We start from the raw sequence: 18,069 nt of genomic DNA, 5'->3' as shown, positions 1-18,069 counted from the left end.
AGAGGGCACATGTGAATATAATTTAAAATAAAATAAAAATAATGAAAAAAATACCCACAAAAATTTGTGTTGCAGATAATTACAAGTTGTTGTTCTTTGTAACCACAGTTAAGGAAATCATCACATTCAGTACAGCTGTAAATCATTTGTTTAACTGCTTTCCTCCATATGTACAGACTGAAGCTGTTACATGGAGTTGGTGGTAAAAGGGCCAAGCTTTATGCCTTTAAACTCTTTGTTATACAAGAGTTTAAAGTAACTAGAAGGAAGATTTCTTGTATTGAAATGCATGTGCCTGAAAAAGTTTGTTGAAGTAAAGGTGATAAGTATAAAGAGAACAAGAATAGAACTACAAAAGTTTGTTTTCAATGTAAATTTGAAACAGTTAAACCAGCTGTAATGGAGAAAAGTGTCCTGTTAATTGTCTCGAAGTCCTCCTTTCTTGGGAGGGGTATGGAAATGCAACTTCAGGTTGCAATTTAAGCCTGAAAATCCAGCCATATTCTGAGTTTAACCTCAAGCTGTGATGAAGCCATATCCACATCCAAATGTTCAGATCCCTACGCTCCCTGGAATGGGTCTGGACCAGAGCTGTTACTTCAGGTGTAGAGCAAAACTGCCATTCTTTGCAGTAACTGTGTTCATTGTTCAGACAAACAAGCTATTTCCTTTTGTGAATCATCCTGGCAATCCCCAGCCTTCAATACTGTGCAGCTGCATAATGCTCTCAGCAGTGATCAGGACTGAGCAAAGCAGGGGACCTCAGGCTTTGCACCTTCGCAAAAGCCTGAAGAGAAGAGAACAGTGCAGAGGGGAGGGAAAGTGAGGATGAGAGGGAAACGTGCAGCTGGCAGCCATCTGCTATCAGAAATGAAAGTCATCAGCTTCACAAAGCTTCTCAGTGTTATCTTTTGGGAACAAGTCCATAATTTTTTTCATACTAGAGCTCAAGCTGTCTTCATCACACTCCATTACTTATCCCTGGCAGGTCCCTTTGGGTTGCAGCCCAAAAAGATGTGTTATAGCCTTGCTTTGCCTGCACTATAGTTCACCTGAAACCAACACTGACTTCCATGTCTTTAGTTTCTCAGTTAAAAAAAAAGGAATAAAATAAATATCCACCATGCTAAATGTACTCTCAAGCAATTGTTGTAATTACAGAAATTAGTTGTTCTTACTATTTTCATCTTTTGTAGGAAAACTTAGCAAGACTTCAGAGAGCGTTTGCAAGAAAGTGGGAATTCATCTTCATGCAAGCAGAGGCCCAAGTGAAGTGAGTAATCCTGGAGCACTGAATTGCACCAGTATTTAGAGTTGTGAAGGGAAGGGGATTCTAAACAGATAAAACTTCTTTGTCAAAATCTTTACTGGGACTAAGCTCAGAAGGTGTTGGTGAATTTTAATCACTGGCAGACTAGAAACAGTAGAGAGCCAATTCTGAAGATCTGTGCCAGAAACTGAAAGATGGGTTTAATTATCTGCACATGGAAACACTGGTCTGGAGCTCCTAAGCCTGTATTCACCACGGGACCTTGGGTAATTTGCAAGCCCATTGTGCTTCTACAGTTGTGGAGTATTTTTGTTTTGTATGAATGGAAAGAACAGAATATTTTCATCTGTCTGTGTTACTCTATGCTTGCAGAGTATATCTGAGTCTAAAAAATACTGTCACTTCCATGTGATTATAAGGGTGGTATTTACAACAGGTATTTCTTCTCATCTTCCCTTGTGAAAGCAGTGTGAAGCCTCTTTATATTTTGAGTGTGTTTTCATTACTGCTGTTAAATGGATATGATCTAGGGTTTGTGTATTATTGTCTACAAACTAATACCTAAAACTCTGTGTGTCCATTTTGTGCCTGCCATTGTCATTTATAAAATGGAAAGATTGGTGAAGATGACACATGAGAACGCCAGTACTGAAATGGTTCCATTGGAAGGAATTTGCACTTTCAGCATTAGATGCTAAAAAGTTACTGAATATAATTTCTTGAAGGTGTATGTCTTGAGGTATATGTCTCTTTGATTAACCCTTTGGAATTTTGATAAATTCTTTGCTTAATAACATTGCAATTATGTACCATTTAAATATATGGTAATTATCTTTTAATCTGCAGGGTAATTAAGGGATTTTTTTCCAACCAGAATAGCAGTGTTCCATTTGGAAGAGAAAATTAGAACTTAGGATAGCAATTGTGCTTTCAGTTACTTAAAGGCTATTGCCAAGACTAAAAAAAAAGTGTAAGTCAAAACAAAAGTCTGCATTCTATCTAAAACAGATAATTATCACGTAAGAAATGAATGTAAATATCAGACTCATTGTGGTCACTGTTGGTTATTCATCTTTTCTTCATTCTGTTTTCTTTGAGGCATAAGCATGAACTGGCCACTATCAACTGTTTTGCTGGCGAGTTTCAGCTTCTTGGTCCACAGTTCATGTGATGGTTCAGTCTTCGGATTTCCAGAAAGGCAGGGATGGAATTCACATTGTAATTCACATTAACTGAAAGTTTAACTAGAGAAGGGAGGAAAAACATCAAAAATACCTGAAAACATTCCTCCTGCTTACCAAGTTTGCTTTGTTTTCCATGTTTTTGTTTGCACACAGGATTCCCATTGCTATATCCACATTGCTTCAAAAATTCCAGCCATAGAGCATCTAACTGCTTTGGGTCTTCATAGTTTAAAATGTGAAATACTGAGTTATCAGTAAGTCTGGAGATAGGAGCTGACAATCTAGGTTGAGCACAAAGTGTCGATGAAGAGAATTCATGAAGCCTCCAGAGAGTCCCTTCAATTTGTGTGTGCTGTAAGATTGGAATAGGCTTCGCCTTCCGCCTTGGCCTGGTGTGAAGGACTCGTTCAGAAAAGTAGTTTTGGGCTGGGTGTCCTCAGCACAGTACAGCAGGGACAGAGCTTGTGCCAGAGTTTGTTTCTCATCTCTGACTTGCAAGGGGAAAATCAGCTAGTGATGCCAAACTGTGGAGAATTTTGCCTTTTTCTGGGGAGGGCTGCTCATTTTCTGGGGAGGGCTGCTCAGGGAGAAAAACATCAGTTTTTCTCCCCTGATTCCTATCCTCTTGGTACATTTCTAGCACAGATTTAGCCAAGGGGCACTGGCCCTCAAAAACAAAAACAGATGGGAGAGAACCTGGTAGTCAGAAATCACAGCTGGCCTGGGTTTTCTTTCCTAACTGCTTTGATTCTCCTGGTGGCAGCCAGTGGGAACCCAGCACGGGGACACAGAGCTTTACTCAGCCATGCTCTGAAGTGGAGGCATGGATGTTGTTCCTCCTTCCATGTGCTTCTTCCCATCCCTCTGCAGGTAGATCTTGCAAGCTGGTGCTGACTTTGTGCTCATGTGTAAAGCTGAGTGAGGTTCCAGATGTCACTTGCTCACTGCTGCCAAGAATTGCTTTGAACAACCTCTGGTGGCCTTTGGGCTGTGTGCTTTCAGTGAGTTGGTCCGCTGGCCGCATCAGGGCTGGAATTACAGAGTTCCTATTGTGCCAGCCCAGTCATGTCTCCCTGGGGTGGGTGCTGGTTTGTAGGGGCCATGCAGCAAGCTCACCTTTGGTCACCTGTGCTGTTACCCCTTGCTCTGCCAGCATGGGGGCACACCTACAGAGGCAGTGTTTGAGTTGAAAGCTCTAAGGAGGATTGGCCACAAGTGCTGCCCATGCTGTGGCTGCTGGAAATGTCTGGGATAGATGCTCCTTTGCAATCTGTATTCATTGAGTGGTGCTGCTGGGGCGTTTGGGTGCAATGGATTCTCTGGATGGTGACCTCAGTTCAGCATCAGCCAGGCGCCTCACCTGGAGCAAACAGGTCGTGGTGGGTTTCCTGACACAGACAAAACTACAAACTTTCCCAGCCTGTCAAATCAGAGTACAGGACCAGGGTACCAGGAAAGGTTTTCCTCACCAGATGAAAAACAGCTGTTAAATTTTTCCACATTAATAGGAAAATCATTTTTGACCCATGTTGGAGTAAACATCGGTGTTATTTTGTTCATGGCATGTGCTCGTGCAAGTGCAACATCACTGTACAAAAAAAGTTGATTTCTGAAATTTTTTGTCTTGGGGTTAAGAACTACAGCTAGGAACTATATCAAAGAAGAAAGCATGACTTGTACATTGACTCATACACACTTATGCTTTTGTTTTCAGAATCGACAGAAAAAAGGATAAAACAGAAAGAAAGATTTTGGACAGCCAGGAAAGAGCATTCTGGGATGTGCACAGGCCTGTGGTAAAACTATTTTTGAATGAAGAGACTTTCCAGGTTTTGACAGGAAAAGTTTTATTAGTAGTAAATGCTTTATGCACAAAAACATTGCCCTTACAGTCACCACATTGATTTTCCTTGCAGTTCCCAATGCCCCAAGTGTCTTTTAGATTATGTGAGACATTCTGGACTTCTGTACCTATGGAACTGTTGATTTGGAAATACGTGAAAAATACGAACTTTGAAAATTATTTACTGGGCTTATGAAAGAAAAGCAGCTTACTCAGTTTGTCTCAGACTTCCTAGCAAAAGCTCCCCACCGTTAGCTATTTCCTTTTGGTGCCAAAGTTAGGAGTAAGTGGATTGAATGCTGACATAGCATCCTTGGGTATATGCAGTCTCTTGTTTAGCAAGAGTAACACAGACCTCAAGAAAGAGTTTTGGACAAGATCTAATTGTATATTTTATAAAGGTAAGGTAGGATGAAGATTCTTAACAGAGGAATAACACAGTTACCATATCTTTTCAGCCAGGCTGTGTGAACACCACAGAAATGGACATTAGAAAGTGTCGCCGTATGAAAAACCCACAAAAAGTGAAAAAGGTCAGTTTGAGTTCCTCATTTTGGTTTTTTCTTGTTTGGAGTTAGTTTGGTTCACTGTTTTTATTTTCTTTTCATGTAATGCATACTTGACACCTACTGTATATGAGACTTACCCAAGAGGAGCAAAAAAAAAAAAAGTGTTTTGATAATACGAGTTATATTTTGTTCTCCTTGGTGAATTTATCATTTCAGTTTTACCAGCATAGTTGTACCGACTTGATGGGTGATGGGTAGAGCTGAGAAGGGCATTAAGGATCTCTGTGTCCCAAATGTCTGATGGCTCTGCCCTCCCATGAAATTAAATGGAATTGGCAAAAATACCTAGGTCCCTTTTTAAGAAATTATCTGGGCACAGAAAATGAGATGTTTACCTGCCTTAATAATTTCAAAGACTGGATCATTAGTAACTTGGGTGTCTTTGACTTCCAGCAAGTTTGAGCTCTTCTATGTATATGAATTCATAGAATCAATTAGATTGAAGAAAACCATTTAGATCAGTGACTCAAAACCTTAACCTAACCAAGTCCTTCACTAAACCATGTTCCTATCTTCTAAATAGTTTCAAGAATGGTGACACAACAACTTCTTTGGGCAGCCTTGTTCCAGTGCTTGATAACCATTTCAGAGAAGAATTCTTTCCTAATATCTAAGCCTCTCTTGACACAGCTTCAGGCTGTTTCTTCTTATCACTTGTTATGTTTTTGGACAGAACACTGGACTCCTGAACTTCATAAGGAGTTAAACTGCAGCAGAGCTATTCACATGTCTATTAGAAACTTTACTGAAAAGCAAAAGCACTAAATGAAAGGGCAAATGGTATTACTTTCAGTGCAGGTGTCTATCCTGAAAATGAATGGCTACAGGTCTATCTCCAGGTTTCTGTTTAGAGAAGTTCATGTGACCTATTGACTTGACCTGGTTAAGCACTTTATTCAATATGTAGTTTTACATCAAGAAATTAAATCAAGTGAAAGACAGTGGCATAGAATTAGGTTCTAGTATTTTCTTTTACTACTTGGTTCACCCCAGTGACAGCTCCCAGTGTTCATCCTGCAAGTGTTAGTGCACACAGCCTTCAGAGCTCCTAAAAATTATCATCTGCATTTAACCATTTAAAACAAACTCTTCTCTTAACACACCTACAGGCCTTCCAAGTGCAGGCATCAGCAAGAATGGTCTCATCTGTAAATATTGCTTGGGGCTGAATAATTACCTGTGTGGATATAAACAGTAGGAAATTGCTGGCTTGTTACCTTACTGCTTTGCACACTGCACCATTCCTCATTGTGTAACAGAAAAATGCTGTAACCCTTTGGTCTGTTCCTTGGTTCCTCACAGTCAGTGTATGGGGTTACAGAGGAGTCTCAGCCCCAAAGCCCCGTACACCTGCCCTCCCAGCCGGTGCGCAAAACCACAAAAGAGGATTTCCGCAAGCAGGTAAGTAGGTGGCTGTATGGCAACTCTTCTGAGAACTGCTCCCAGAAAAAAGCCTAGAAAGGTATTGAGATACCAGCAAAACCAGTTCTATGCTTTACGTGTCCTTGATCCTCACGTACTTATCCTTAATTCTCACTTATGTTAATTGTTATGAGTATTCATTGAGCAGTGTGGTTGTATGGTGATACGTATTATGAGTGACTCTGACCTTTGAAACTACTTTTATTGTCTGTGGCCAGACACAGGCAATAAGGCAATAATTCCAGTTCACTGAGGATGTCTGAAAAGTGGATAGTGACAAAGGCAGTGTAGCTGGGCACAAGCTTGGGATGAGTGGTGAGGAAAGGCATCATTCAGTGCATGACTGTTAGACTGCACAGTCAGAGCTTTTAGGAAACTAGGAAAAAGTTATTTGGACAATCATGCCAAGGAATGACCAGCCAACTCACACATCCTTGCACTGGCATGAAGAGCTGTCTCTCAAAATTACTTTGATGCAATAAGCAGCCCTCACTGAAAGACAAACAGGAATCCCTGGATCAGCATTTTACTAATGCATCTTTAAACAAGTTTCTTAAGCAATCAGTTTTTGGGTGGTCTTCTGAGCTAAGCCTGGATGCTACATTTCTTGAGCTTTTTTATCACAGGTTGAAGAACTGGTTCGTAGCAGAATGAAAGTGTGCTGTAAAATGTTACTGTTCTTGTGATGCCAGTCAGTAAGAGGAACAGGAGAGGAGAGTGTGTTTGTAAAAAGAAGATCATATTGTACCCTGAGTAGTCTAGGAACCTTGACCCCAAATATGTGTCTTTTCTACTTTCAGTTATGTCTTCTGAAGCTTCCCCTAGGGATTTGCCTTTGGCAAGGGAGCCTGCTATTGGAAGCAGTTAATAAGCTTCTGATTCCTAGGGAAGGGTCCCATTTCCTTCTGAATTACTTTCCAGCCTTTTGGAAAGAGAAATCAATAGTGTGTTGAGATATTGTCAGTGCATGCTGCAGAACTCATAAATTGTTAATGTCTTTGTCATCTCTCTCCTCAGATAACTTTTCTGAACATGCAGATAGAGAGACATTGTTTAAAGATGTCCAAAGTAGCAGAAAGGTGAGTGTCCCCATTTTGATGATTTCCCATTCTTTCCTCATCTCCAGTTTTGCATTTCTAGAAACAGAGCAGGCAGCAAAGTGCAAAGGCTTGACCCCCTTTCTGTGCATCAATCCTTTCCCCTCCTTGATCAGCTGTGCTGCCTGGCTGCTGACACCCCTGTACTCACTCTTCTGCCACTGAGCAAAAATAGGTGGGAAAGGAGGACCTGTAATCTGCAAAAGAAAAGAAGAATTCATAAAAGAAAAAACCCTTGTGTAACTTGTTTCCCACCGCTTCACTACCATGTGGTTTATTTTTAGAAAAGTCATTTGTGTCTCAATTTGAAAATAGACTTTTTTCCCCTTTTTGGCTGAATCCTCAGTGCTTATCTCTTGTTAGTCTGGCACAGCTCTGGGGAAGGAGCTGTGTTTGCATTTGTTGTACATGTTGTTCACATTTCTGTTCCTACTGGGGTTGTAGGACCAGTTCCTGCTCCCACTTACATGTATATGAAACCCTTAGAGAAGTACTGGCGTTGTATCTGGACTACTCGAGGCAGTGTTGCAAGGAGTGGATTTCTAAGAGGCAAATCAAGGCACAATTTGACTTGCAGAATATTTTGTTTTGGTAGAAAAGTATGAATAGGTGAAGAACAAGCTCAAATTTAATTGAGTATGACAACTCATTTACTTAGGTATTTGTAAGTTATGCACATTTGCGGGGTAGTCACTGAGATGAAGGTAGGGGTAGCCATGCTCTCCAGTGATATCACTTTTAAAGCAAAACCGTGTTAAACATGAAGGATAGGATAAGGCCTGGTTCCTTCTAGAGAAATAATAGAGGAGTTTTTATTTCAGCAAAGCAAAATGGGAATACCCCATGAAATGTGCTTTGCAGTGCCTGCATCTGTAGTTAGCATGCATGGACTAAACCAGGTAAATTAAATGGTGAGAGGCCCCATGTAAGTTCTTATTTGCTAATCAAGTTTTGCAATTAAAATGAAAATGTATCCAATTAAAGAGAAAATATTCAGAGGTTCCCTGAAATCCTGCATGCAATACATTGTATGATTAAAATAAGCCCATTTATATTTATGTTTTGGGCTTTTGGATCATTTCAATTAAGAACATATACTTGTACTTTAAAACCAAAAAAGTTATTGTACTGAATTTAGTTACAATGACCTTAATATACTGAGACGTTAATAATTTTTCTGGTTCGAAAAGTTTTGTTCTGTTTTTTTTTTTTCTTTTTTAATTGCTCTCAAGTTGGAGGAGAAAATGTTGCTATCAAAACCTTTGCAAAATAATAACCAGGAGAAAAGTGAATAAAATGAGAACAGTCAAATTACAGAATGACAGAATAAGCTGAATTGGAGGGGACCCACCAGGATCATCAAATCCAACCCCTGGCCCTGCACAGGAGAGAGAGCCCCAAGAATCACACCATGTGCCTGAGAGCATTGACCAAACACTTGAACTCTGGCAGGATTAGTGCCAGGACTGCTACCCTGTGGAGGCTGTTCCAGAGCCCAGACACCCTCTGGGTGAAGAACCTTATATTTCTAAATTATTATTAATAATTATAAAGAATGAAAATCATGGTTGTGATCTTTATTTATGAGGAGGTGTTTGGTTATGTGATGACTTTGAATATTGATTTGAATATTGGCAATATTGATTTGAGAGTACCGTGACTTGATGTGGAGAGTGGTGGGAAGTGCAGCCTGGATGTGGAGCATTGCAGAGCAGGTAGGAGGGAAGCAGAGAAGCTGATGGGTCCAGTGGCTTTGCAGGGTTAGGGACTGGTGAGGAGGAATGAATGCTAATGACCTGACTTGCACAATTGCCTGAAAAAACACCTGTGCAGCCTTGAAAGCCCCATGAAGACATTGATTACAAGCACTAGGAACAAATTTCCTGTGTAAGGAGATGCTGTTATTATCAAATCAATTTTCAGGCTAGACCCTGCTCTTGGGACAGTTTAGGTGACAATGTGGCAGATCAGAGTACAGGAAATGACTTCTTGGCATCAACAGTCAAGCCTGACAGTGGCACCACCTGCCAATTTTTCAGTATAGCACAAAGGCACTTTCAGAGAGGGTGAGGGAAGTAACAAATAAATCAGGAAACACTAGGTCAAACAAGTTATAGGAACAAGATATAAATTGTTTCAATAGTAATAGATCAATTGTATTTATTTTACATTAATTCACACTATTCTTGGGACAGCCTTTGTCTGTCAGTAGAGGAAGGCTCTCCAAAGGATATCTCCAGCTTCTGTGAGATAAATGCTTGCTGCTAAAGATTTTCTTCCCTTTCCTCCCTGTTCTGCTTCCAGGAGTAGATCTGTACCAACTGTGGGAACAGGCATCCCTCAGCTGTTCCACATACCTTGGAAAGTGTCTTTCTTCCACATCCTTTCTCCCCACTTGGGACCTGTGCACTGTCAGTTTTAACCACTGAGCTTTGAGAACTGTTGAGCAAAACTATCAATATATTCTACCTATTGTTTTCCCTGACTGCATTGCACAGTGTTAGTACAATTTCATTAGAAACAGCATCACCAAAATGCCTGGGGAAAAATGAGCATCTTCCTACCAGAAGCAATCTCAGTTCCCTAGATGAAAATTTGTGCTATTCTTTCAGCTTCTCACCAAAGTTCCTTGAAGGCTCAGCAGGCCCCCTTGATTGAGAGGCAGTTGGGTTCTCAATGCAAGCTCCACACCCTTCAGTCAACTGTTCCTACCACCTCTTCTACCGGGTATTCAGTTTATCACCCAAAAGGCCAGGTTTGCATTTTGACAAAAATGCTTTTTCTTGGGAGTCCCTTGCCTCTAGCCTCCTGTAGACAATGAGGCAATGATTCTGCTGCTGCCATTATACTGAATCAGCAAAATGTACTTAGAAATTCCCCCTTATTTCATTTTTGTTTTTTCCCCTCTTTCTTTTTTGCTAGTACTTGTACTGGCACCTCTGATGTCTTCTTATTATTTTATTAGGAGCAATTCAGGTTTCACAGCAGATATCTCCTGATTGATCCTTTTTGGCTTTCTTTCCTTTTTTAACCAACCCTCTCTTTCCTTGATGTCTAAGGGACTGCTGCTGCTCTGTGAAATTGGACGCTGCTCCCTCCTCCAACCCTTGACCCACAGCAGTCATGAAATGTAATTAATGAAATGAGATGAGACAGCCCCGAGTGCCCTAAGGGGCAATGGGAACCTGCTGTGGTTACAAAAGTGTATGATTTTAATGCCTCATGATAAGAGCTAGCACAAACAAAAAGAAATAATTACTATAGAGCAGTTCAGGGAAACTTTCTGCCTTTTATGACCCTTTGTTTGCAGGGTTTTTTCATTTGCCTGCCTTTTTGATATGTGAAGGACCAGAGGTAAAGTTTAATGTGGACAATCACAGTGCAAGTACATTGGTTGTTCAGTATGATGAGACATAATTGACTTAGTTAATTACTTGGCAGACGTAGGCAAAAAATAAAGTGCCTTAGAGTATTTCCAGTATAGACTAGAAGAAATGTCTTTTGATTTATTTCATGTTTGCTGTCTTTCTTTTGTAAAAATGCACCCCTAGCCCCAACCCCAGTGGAATTCCTGAATCATTTATGCAAGCAGACACAGTTCTTTCACCAGAAAGCTCTTTGAATCTCATCCTAGTGAGGATTAGAGGCTCTGTGCCTTAACTGACTCACCATGAAGCAAGCCAGTGTAAAGGCCAGGAGTTTTTCCAACGTGCATATTATTTACTATTCTCTAAGTTAATTATTATGTTGAAGTATTTTACAATAGTGCTGTTAGACTAAATACTATACCAACATAACTAAAAAATTATCTATAGGCAAAGCTTTGATGTTTAGGACTATGATCCTCCAAAGATTTAAGCATATTCTTAGCTGCAGCCCATGACCCTGTTTAGGTGAGTTTCTCATAGTGCATAAATTTATGTGGGTGCACAAGTTTGCAAAAATGAAAAGGATGGGAGGCAATAGTAACATGTAGCAAATGAATGGGATGGCACATACATCATATTCCTCTCATGGCTCTCTGGAGGAAGTCCTGCCATAGTAATCCAGTTGTTGCCTCATCAGGTTTTTTGGGGGCATCTCAACAGAGACAAGCTGGAGGAAAATGCTGCTGTTGAGGAAAATACTGCAGTGAGCTGGTGGGTGTTTGCAGAGAAATCCTTGCATGCATCATCCCTGGGAAAAGGGTCTCCTGTGATTGCTGGGAAACTGACTAATCCCTATAAATAAAAAGAACCACACACAAAAAACAAAACAAAAAACCACCACCAAAAAACCCCAAACAAACAGGATAAAAAGAAAAGCTGCACTTTTCTGACATGTGACTGTGCATTCAAACCCTTTCTTTATTCTTTTTTTTTTCCTTTTTTTTTCCCTGCCAGTTTAATAGCCTACACAGAGCAGTATGTGGAATATGACCCCTTTATAACTCCTGCTGAGCCTTCCAATCCCTGGATAAGTGATGATGCAGCATTGTGGGACATTGAAATGAGGTAAAAATTAATTGGTAGTTTTAACTAATGTGAGAGTTGTCTTGCCGTTTTCTTTATATGCTCTTAACACTGCCCTGTTTGGAAAGGAAGTTTAATGTCTGTACTACAAGATTCAAGAACATAGCTAAAGTTTATCACTGGTATCTTTGAATTATTCATCCCTTCTACTTTTATATGGCTTGATGTATGGGACTCAGTAATGGATGTTCTTATACCTGAGCACATGCACAGACTCAGGTATAGGAGCCTAAAGATGTAGGATACTGCTAAGACAAACTTACAGCACATCTCCAGTTTGTTCCAGCAAATCACATTTGACCCTTGGGAGCCTACTCTTCCCAGCTGCAATGCTCCAGCCCTGCTCTTGTCATGGAATCCCATGAAAAATGCTGCTGGTAAAATGGGATGAGTTATAAGTGGTGGCCATTACTGCTGTGCAGAGTGAGTTTGGCACAGAAGAATGTAGCTGACATGTGATGTGTGAGACTTGGCAGGTCAGAATTGTAATAGGTTGGGTTTGGGCCTCGCCTGTTGGTGAACAAGCTGGCTTGTCTCTGTTATGGTGTCAAATAGATGGAAAGAGGGAGGAATGTCTGGAGGATATTCAATGTCTTGCACCTCAGAGAGTTTATCAGCCCCACCCCCCCCCAAAAAAAACCCCCAAAAAAAACCAAAACAAACAAGCAGAACACTGCAGCAGAGATCATGTTTTGCCCATGTGATGCTGGCCTATGTTTGTGTCTCTTGCCCTCACAGGCTATCCACAATCCTTGTAAAGGGGCTCGAATTGTCCTGCCTGCCTGCCACTATGCCTGACAACTCTCACAGCAAATTTGAATGGAAATCCCATGTCCCATATTACCTTCATTACCCAATCACATCCTGTGGCCAACAACTGCAAGGGCTCAGCAGCTACTCCAGTGTTTAGTTGCTGCCATTTGGCACCAAATCTGAATTTGGAGTTCACTTTAGCAAATTTTTGATAAGAGAATGCCAAATCTAATGCTGTATGTTCTTGAATAATAATTTAGAGATGTTATTGCCTAAGAAAACTGATTCATAGAGAATCAGTGTTCCAGGAAAAGAACAAGATTTTCCCCCATTTAAAAGCCAAGTAGTTTGGGATGTGAAAGTTGTTTTCACCTGCTTCTCTGGTAGTCACAGAAATCCATTATTTTCCTAACCTCTACCCCTCTTCACATAATTTTAGTATTTGTTGGTTTTTTTTCTTAGCTAGTTTCTCTCATTCTCTCCATCCTCCCTAATAGGACTAGTACCACATACAGCCCTTGCAAAATACTGCTCTGTAGAAGCCCTCACCCACAAGGTAATCCAGGCATCCATTATTTCTGCATCTGTTGATGTAGCTGCAAATCCCAGAAAAGCTGTCTGTGTCCCTGAAGAATACAATTAGCCTGATGTCACAGCCTTGTAGGAATTTAAAATAAATGCTTGGCTTCTGCTATGATTTCAGAGTTAAGGAAGGTGATTTTCCTGCAGGTGAAAAAGAGAAAGCTGTAGTGTGGGGAGATGGAAAAACAAACAGCTATGTATTTCCATTTTATTCTCCATTGTAAAAAAACTAACTGCATCTGCATCTAGTTGCAACTTGCATGAATAATTAAATGATCTCCAAGATCCCCTTGTGTTGCCTGCAAAGCTGTTTCCTCAGTTAGGAGGGCAGAGCCCTTGTGCAGGAAAACAAAGAGCCTCTGACTGCCAGTGGCAAGGCTGGCTGCTGAGTATGGGCAGCCCTGTGGCACTGGAGTTCGTCCTCCATGGCAGTCAGGACTCAGGAAATGACACGGAAAGCATTCCGTTTTAGACAGCACTTTGGCCTTTTTTTGTGTGTGCCAGAATGTTGTGTAGCTGCAAGAAGAGCTGGTACAGATCTCTGGATTCAGCAGGAAATTCCCTGAGCTTAGATTGTGCATGGCTCTGCACAAGCATGGCTTTTGTGTCCCGATGGCCAGGCTGGTTTGTGTAACAGGTAGGCTGGATCTGCACCTTTGTCTGCAGCACTGCTGGCTCCTGAGGGAGCGCAGGAGGAGCCATCCCAAGTGTGCTGCTCCTCGAGTGAGGACATGCCTATCAATTTTGCTTAGCCTTTACACCAAGAGAAAATGAAAGCAGGCATTTTATTTACCCCTTTGGCTTACTTGTCTTCAGCACAGATCGCCACTGTCCCCTAAGGCTCCATGATTGGGAATTGCTGTGGACATGAGGAGACACACAGTTTAATAGATATGTACTGTTAACAATGGCTCTGCTGTCACACATGGGAGCAGCTGAGCTGTGTTCTAATGGTTGTCTCATAGTATGACGCCATCACACCAGAAGCTTTCAAACACTTTGTGAGCCCAGATTACGCTCTGATGCAGGCTGTCTCATAGGATCCTCGTTGTGATTCCCAGGCCAGGCACCACCTCTGCCCATAGGCGTCTCTGCAACATGTCTGGCAATTCAAACAACAGCTTATGTAAGTTGGCTGTGTTAAGAAATAATTAAGGAGAAAGGTTGCTGGTGATTTTGGGTGCCTCTGCATCTCAGTGTCCCAGCTGAGATAGAAAATAAAAGTCTGATTATCATGGAGTAGGAGGAAGATGTTTTTTAGTCTTCTGAGACTTAGGCATGCAAAAATCAGAGGCACTAAAAAATGAAAGACCACACACCAGTAATCATTTTAGATACTTTGCCTGCACTGCTTCTTAGTGGAACTGCTTTTCTAATGCAAATGTGGATCTGAAAATCTGAAGCCAGTTCCAAGTGACCAGGCAGAACTGTGTGGGACACAAGGAAATGCTCTGGAGCCCACCAGTGACCCAGGGAACATTGCTGGGAAATTTTTATCTTGATGTATAAGAAATCCTAAGGTACATTTGAGGAGATATGCAAGAAGTGCATAATGGTATGGTATTAATAGAAATGGTATATCCATTTAGGCATGGTATGCTGTTCTTCCAAATGAAACCTACCAGAAATTGCATTGAAAATTGTATCATTCACATTCTCTCTTATGTCACCATGTATGTAGCACCCAAATAGCATCCTTTAATGATTCAAATGATGTAATGATTCAAAGTCCTCCGGTTGCTTTAATGTTGATCCTGGTCTTTATAGGCTTTTTTTTTGTTATTTGCTAACCTGTATTTCTGAAAAATCTTGATAAAAAAACAACATCTCATCTAATAATCTTCTTCCCTTCACTTAGCAGAAACAGCAGCAGCTGCTCGGACAGCAGGCAGAGATGCACATTCCATCTGTTTTTCCCCTTCTCTCTCCAAACAGCAAAGAACCTAGTCAGCAGCGTGTGAAAAGATGGGGTTTCTCCATGGATGAGGTGCTGAAGGACCCAGTAGGACGAGACCAGTTCCTTCGTTTCCTGGAATCAGAGTTCAGCTCAGAAAACCTCAGGTGAAACCTTTTTGGACTTGACTAAATGAATGGTCCTGATCCTATTCTCTTGTATAGGTGAAATGCAATGTTTGGTGTGTCTGGAACTGCTAAAAACACCCATTTGAATAAAGATGAGAATGGCAGGGTCTGGCCCATAGCACTGCTACAGACTCCTATACTAGACCTATGTGAGTAATCTCAGAAGCAGTTTAGCAGAACCAGTGTTGTCAGGTATCTTCTGCATGCAAGGGCTTGCAGACTTGCATGATGTGATGAGATGCAGCACATTGCTCCTGAGCCCCCTAACAATATATAGTATTTACATGTGTCTGTATGGGCAGGGCTTGTGGTAGGGAAACAGTATGGATATCATGTGGCTATGAACTTTGCAGTTCTTAGTTGCAGTCAGGTTTGCAACAACTACTTTTAATTTTGGCGTGTGCTAACTATCCAACAGCATATCTCACCTTAGCAGGACTCTCTGTGTGGGGATTCTGAGTACCTGACTTCTCAAGTTGTGAGGAAGTCAGAACTTCTGTTATGAAACATTATGTATTTATGCACGTGATCCTACATCAGGCTGAGAGCCAGTAAACCCCACTTTTTGACTGAATAACACTACAGAGGTGCTGTAGTGGTGCTGTGGTTGTGTCTCAGCACAAGAAGGAGTAAAGGGACAGGTTCTTGTGGGTTTTTTTTTTTGGGGCAGTCATGTTCCAGAAGGCTAAGTGAGCATTTGCAGGGAAGGCCAGAGAAGCTTGCAGGTTCACTGACAGAACTGTGCCTGCTCTTGGGCTGAGGAAGTCAGTCCAGCTTTGGCCTGTGGTTGTAGTGAGCAGGCTTGATGTTCTCTATTTTTACAGCAGATAAGAACCTTACTGCACTGCCTTTTTTAGTTTTGTTTTTTTCATTCTATTTCACTTAGAAAATAAAATACATTACTAAAGCATGTGAACAATTGTCACTTGCAGTTGGCTAACCTGCAAGACCTGAAAGAGAAATTCCCCAGAAAGTGATTTTTAATGACATTGGAACTTACCATTCTATTTATCAAGTTTCCCTGTCCAAGGAGAAGTGCAGAAAGCATGCCAGCAGCAAAACAGTAAAAACTCAATGCACTTTATTGTTTTGAAAAATCCAAAAGATAACCTGTAAGAAAACAAGGGAGTGTTGCTAATTACACAAATGAGCTTGAAATTTTATTGCTAAACAGGTACTGAACTTGCATATGCTTACTGCAGTTATGTACAGCAGCACTCATTTGCAATTAAATTGTAGTGATGAAGTGCAAAATTAATATACTGAATTAAGATACTCTTCAAATTAGTGCTCTGAAATTAATCTGGAGTTGTGCTAATGAAATCCAGCAGGTTTTATGACTTAGCTCTCTCCCTCATGTTCATCCTACTCCAACAAATGGAGAAAGTTTGATTATGAGGAGGCAAACTTGTACCTTTCTTGGTCAGTCAGAGCTGCTTCTCCTGCTGATGCGCATTCTCTTTGATTTTGAGATGTAGTGAAGGGAGCTGGCAAAATCAGTGGGCTGGCATAGGCAGGTTAAATCCTGCCTCCTTTGTGGAAGACATTGGCATGATTTTTAATATGGGAACTTTGCTATCATTCTTATGGTATCATTATGATGGTATTGCCTTACGTGGTATTCTTATCTCATATTGGATACATTAGCAAGCCTGCTTAAAGCCTTAAATAAAAGGATGCAAAGGCAGAAATATTCATGAAAAACTGGAATAGAGTGAATTATTAGCAGTGATGCTTGAGAGAAGAAGGGTTCAGGTGAGGCAGAGAAAGCTCCTTAATTCTCACTAGGAATATGTACCAAAAAAAGAAAGTAACTGCTCGATGCTTACGCATGCAAGCAAAATCTAAGTTACACTCAACAACAAAGTTGGGATCTGCCTCATGTAAGCCAACAGCTCAGAAGCACATGCTTTCTTTTTATGAAATATCCTTTTAGAGAGAGAGAAGAGAAGCTGAAGAGGAGTCAGTGAGTCACCTGAGAAGAATTTGTTTCAGCTTTAAGTGGAAACAAAACTAAAAGCACCTAAATTACACTAGAAAGCATCCATCTCTTGTTATCATAAACCTGGAGAGACTGATTCAAATGAGTGCATGGCAGACAACTACAGTAAAATGACACACATCCCACCCAAACCCTGGGAAGGTGTAAGAAATTTTCTGAGAGCACAGCACTTAGCACCTTGCTAGAAAAGTAACATACAGATTAACAAAAGTTAATCTTCTCTGAACTCTCTTCCCAGTAACTACCCAGAGATCTTGGAACTGTTGCAGTAGGGATGTATTATCTCTTGGGAGTGCCAGTAAGATCTTGGGAGTATCTTTAGGATTAACACTGGCCAGAGCCCTATAAACTGTTGAATTTAAGGCAGATCTGAGAAATTGACTGCTGGAAAACCTAGAAATTCATGGTAGCACTAGAAAAGATTTTGTGAAGTGTGTGCTTGAGAATGTCTTTAAATGAATGTAATTCAGCAATCCAGCAAGGGGACCAAATTCAGCTCTCATACCTTGTGGTGCAAGTCCCAAATCACAGGGCTGATGGTGGTGGGGCATTTCCATCTCTTCCTAGCTGAGAAAAATTGGTCCCAGTGGGGGCCTTGGGTGAGGCACTGCCAGAGATAGCAGCAGACTAGACTCAATGACCTCCCAGATCACCTTCCAGCTGTGTGTCTGTGTTCTAATAAACTTGCAGGATCTTGTCCACCAGTCTCCTGGGCTCGGCTGAGCCCTGTAACTTATTTATTGGCTGTCCATTA

General features: G+C 41.0%; 1 protein-coding gene across 6 annotated transcripts in view; it reads left to right on the top strand.

Annotated features, from left to right (window-relative positions):
• Positions 1-18,069, top strand: part of RGS6 (regulator of G protein signaling 6) — a 244,140-nt gene that overhangs the window by 179,232 nt on the left and 46,839 nt on the right. For all 6 annotated transcript variants that reach the window (XM_063159184.1, XM_063159186.1, XM_063159185.1 and 3 more), the window contains 7 exons: positions 1,197-1,273; positions 4,169-4,250; positions 4,756-4,830; positions 6,169-6,267; positions 7,306-7,367; positions 11,768-11,878; positions 15,167-15,292. In XM_063159184.1, coding sequence (XP_063015254.1) covers positions 1,197-1,273; positions 4,169-4,250; positions 4,756-4,830; positions 6,169-6,267; positions 7,306-7,367; positions 11,768-11,878; positions 15,167-15,292 — 632 coding nt within the window. The remainder of the gene's footprint in view (positions 1-1,196; positions 1,274-4,168; positions 4,251-4,755; positions 4,831-6,168; positions 6,268-7,305; positions 7,368-11,767; positions 11,879-15,166; positions 15,293-18,069) is intronic.

This window comes from Melospiza melodia, chromosome 6, assembly GCF_035770615.1.
Source record: "Melospiza melodia melodia isolate bMelMel2 chromosome 6, bMelMel2.pri, whole genome shotgun sequence".
Taxonomy (NCBI): Eukaryota; Metazoa; Chordata; class Aves; order Passeriformes; family Passerellidae; genus Melospiza; species Melospiza melodia.
This window is presented reverse-complemented; position numbering and strand designations above follow the sequence as displayed.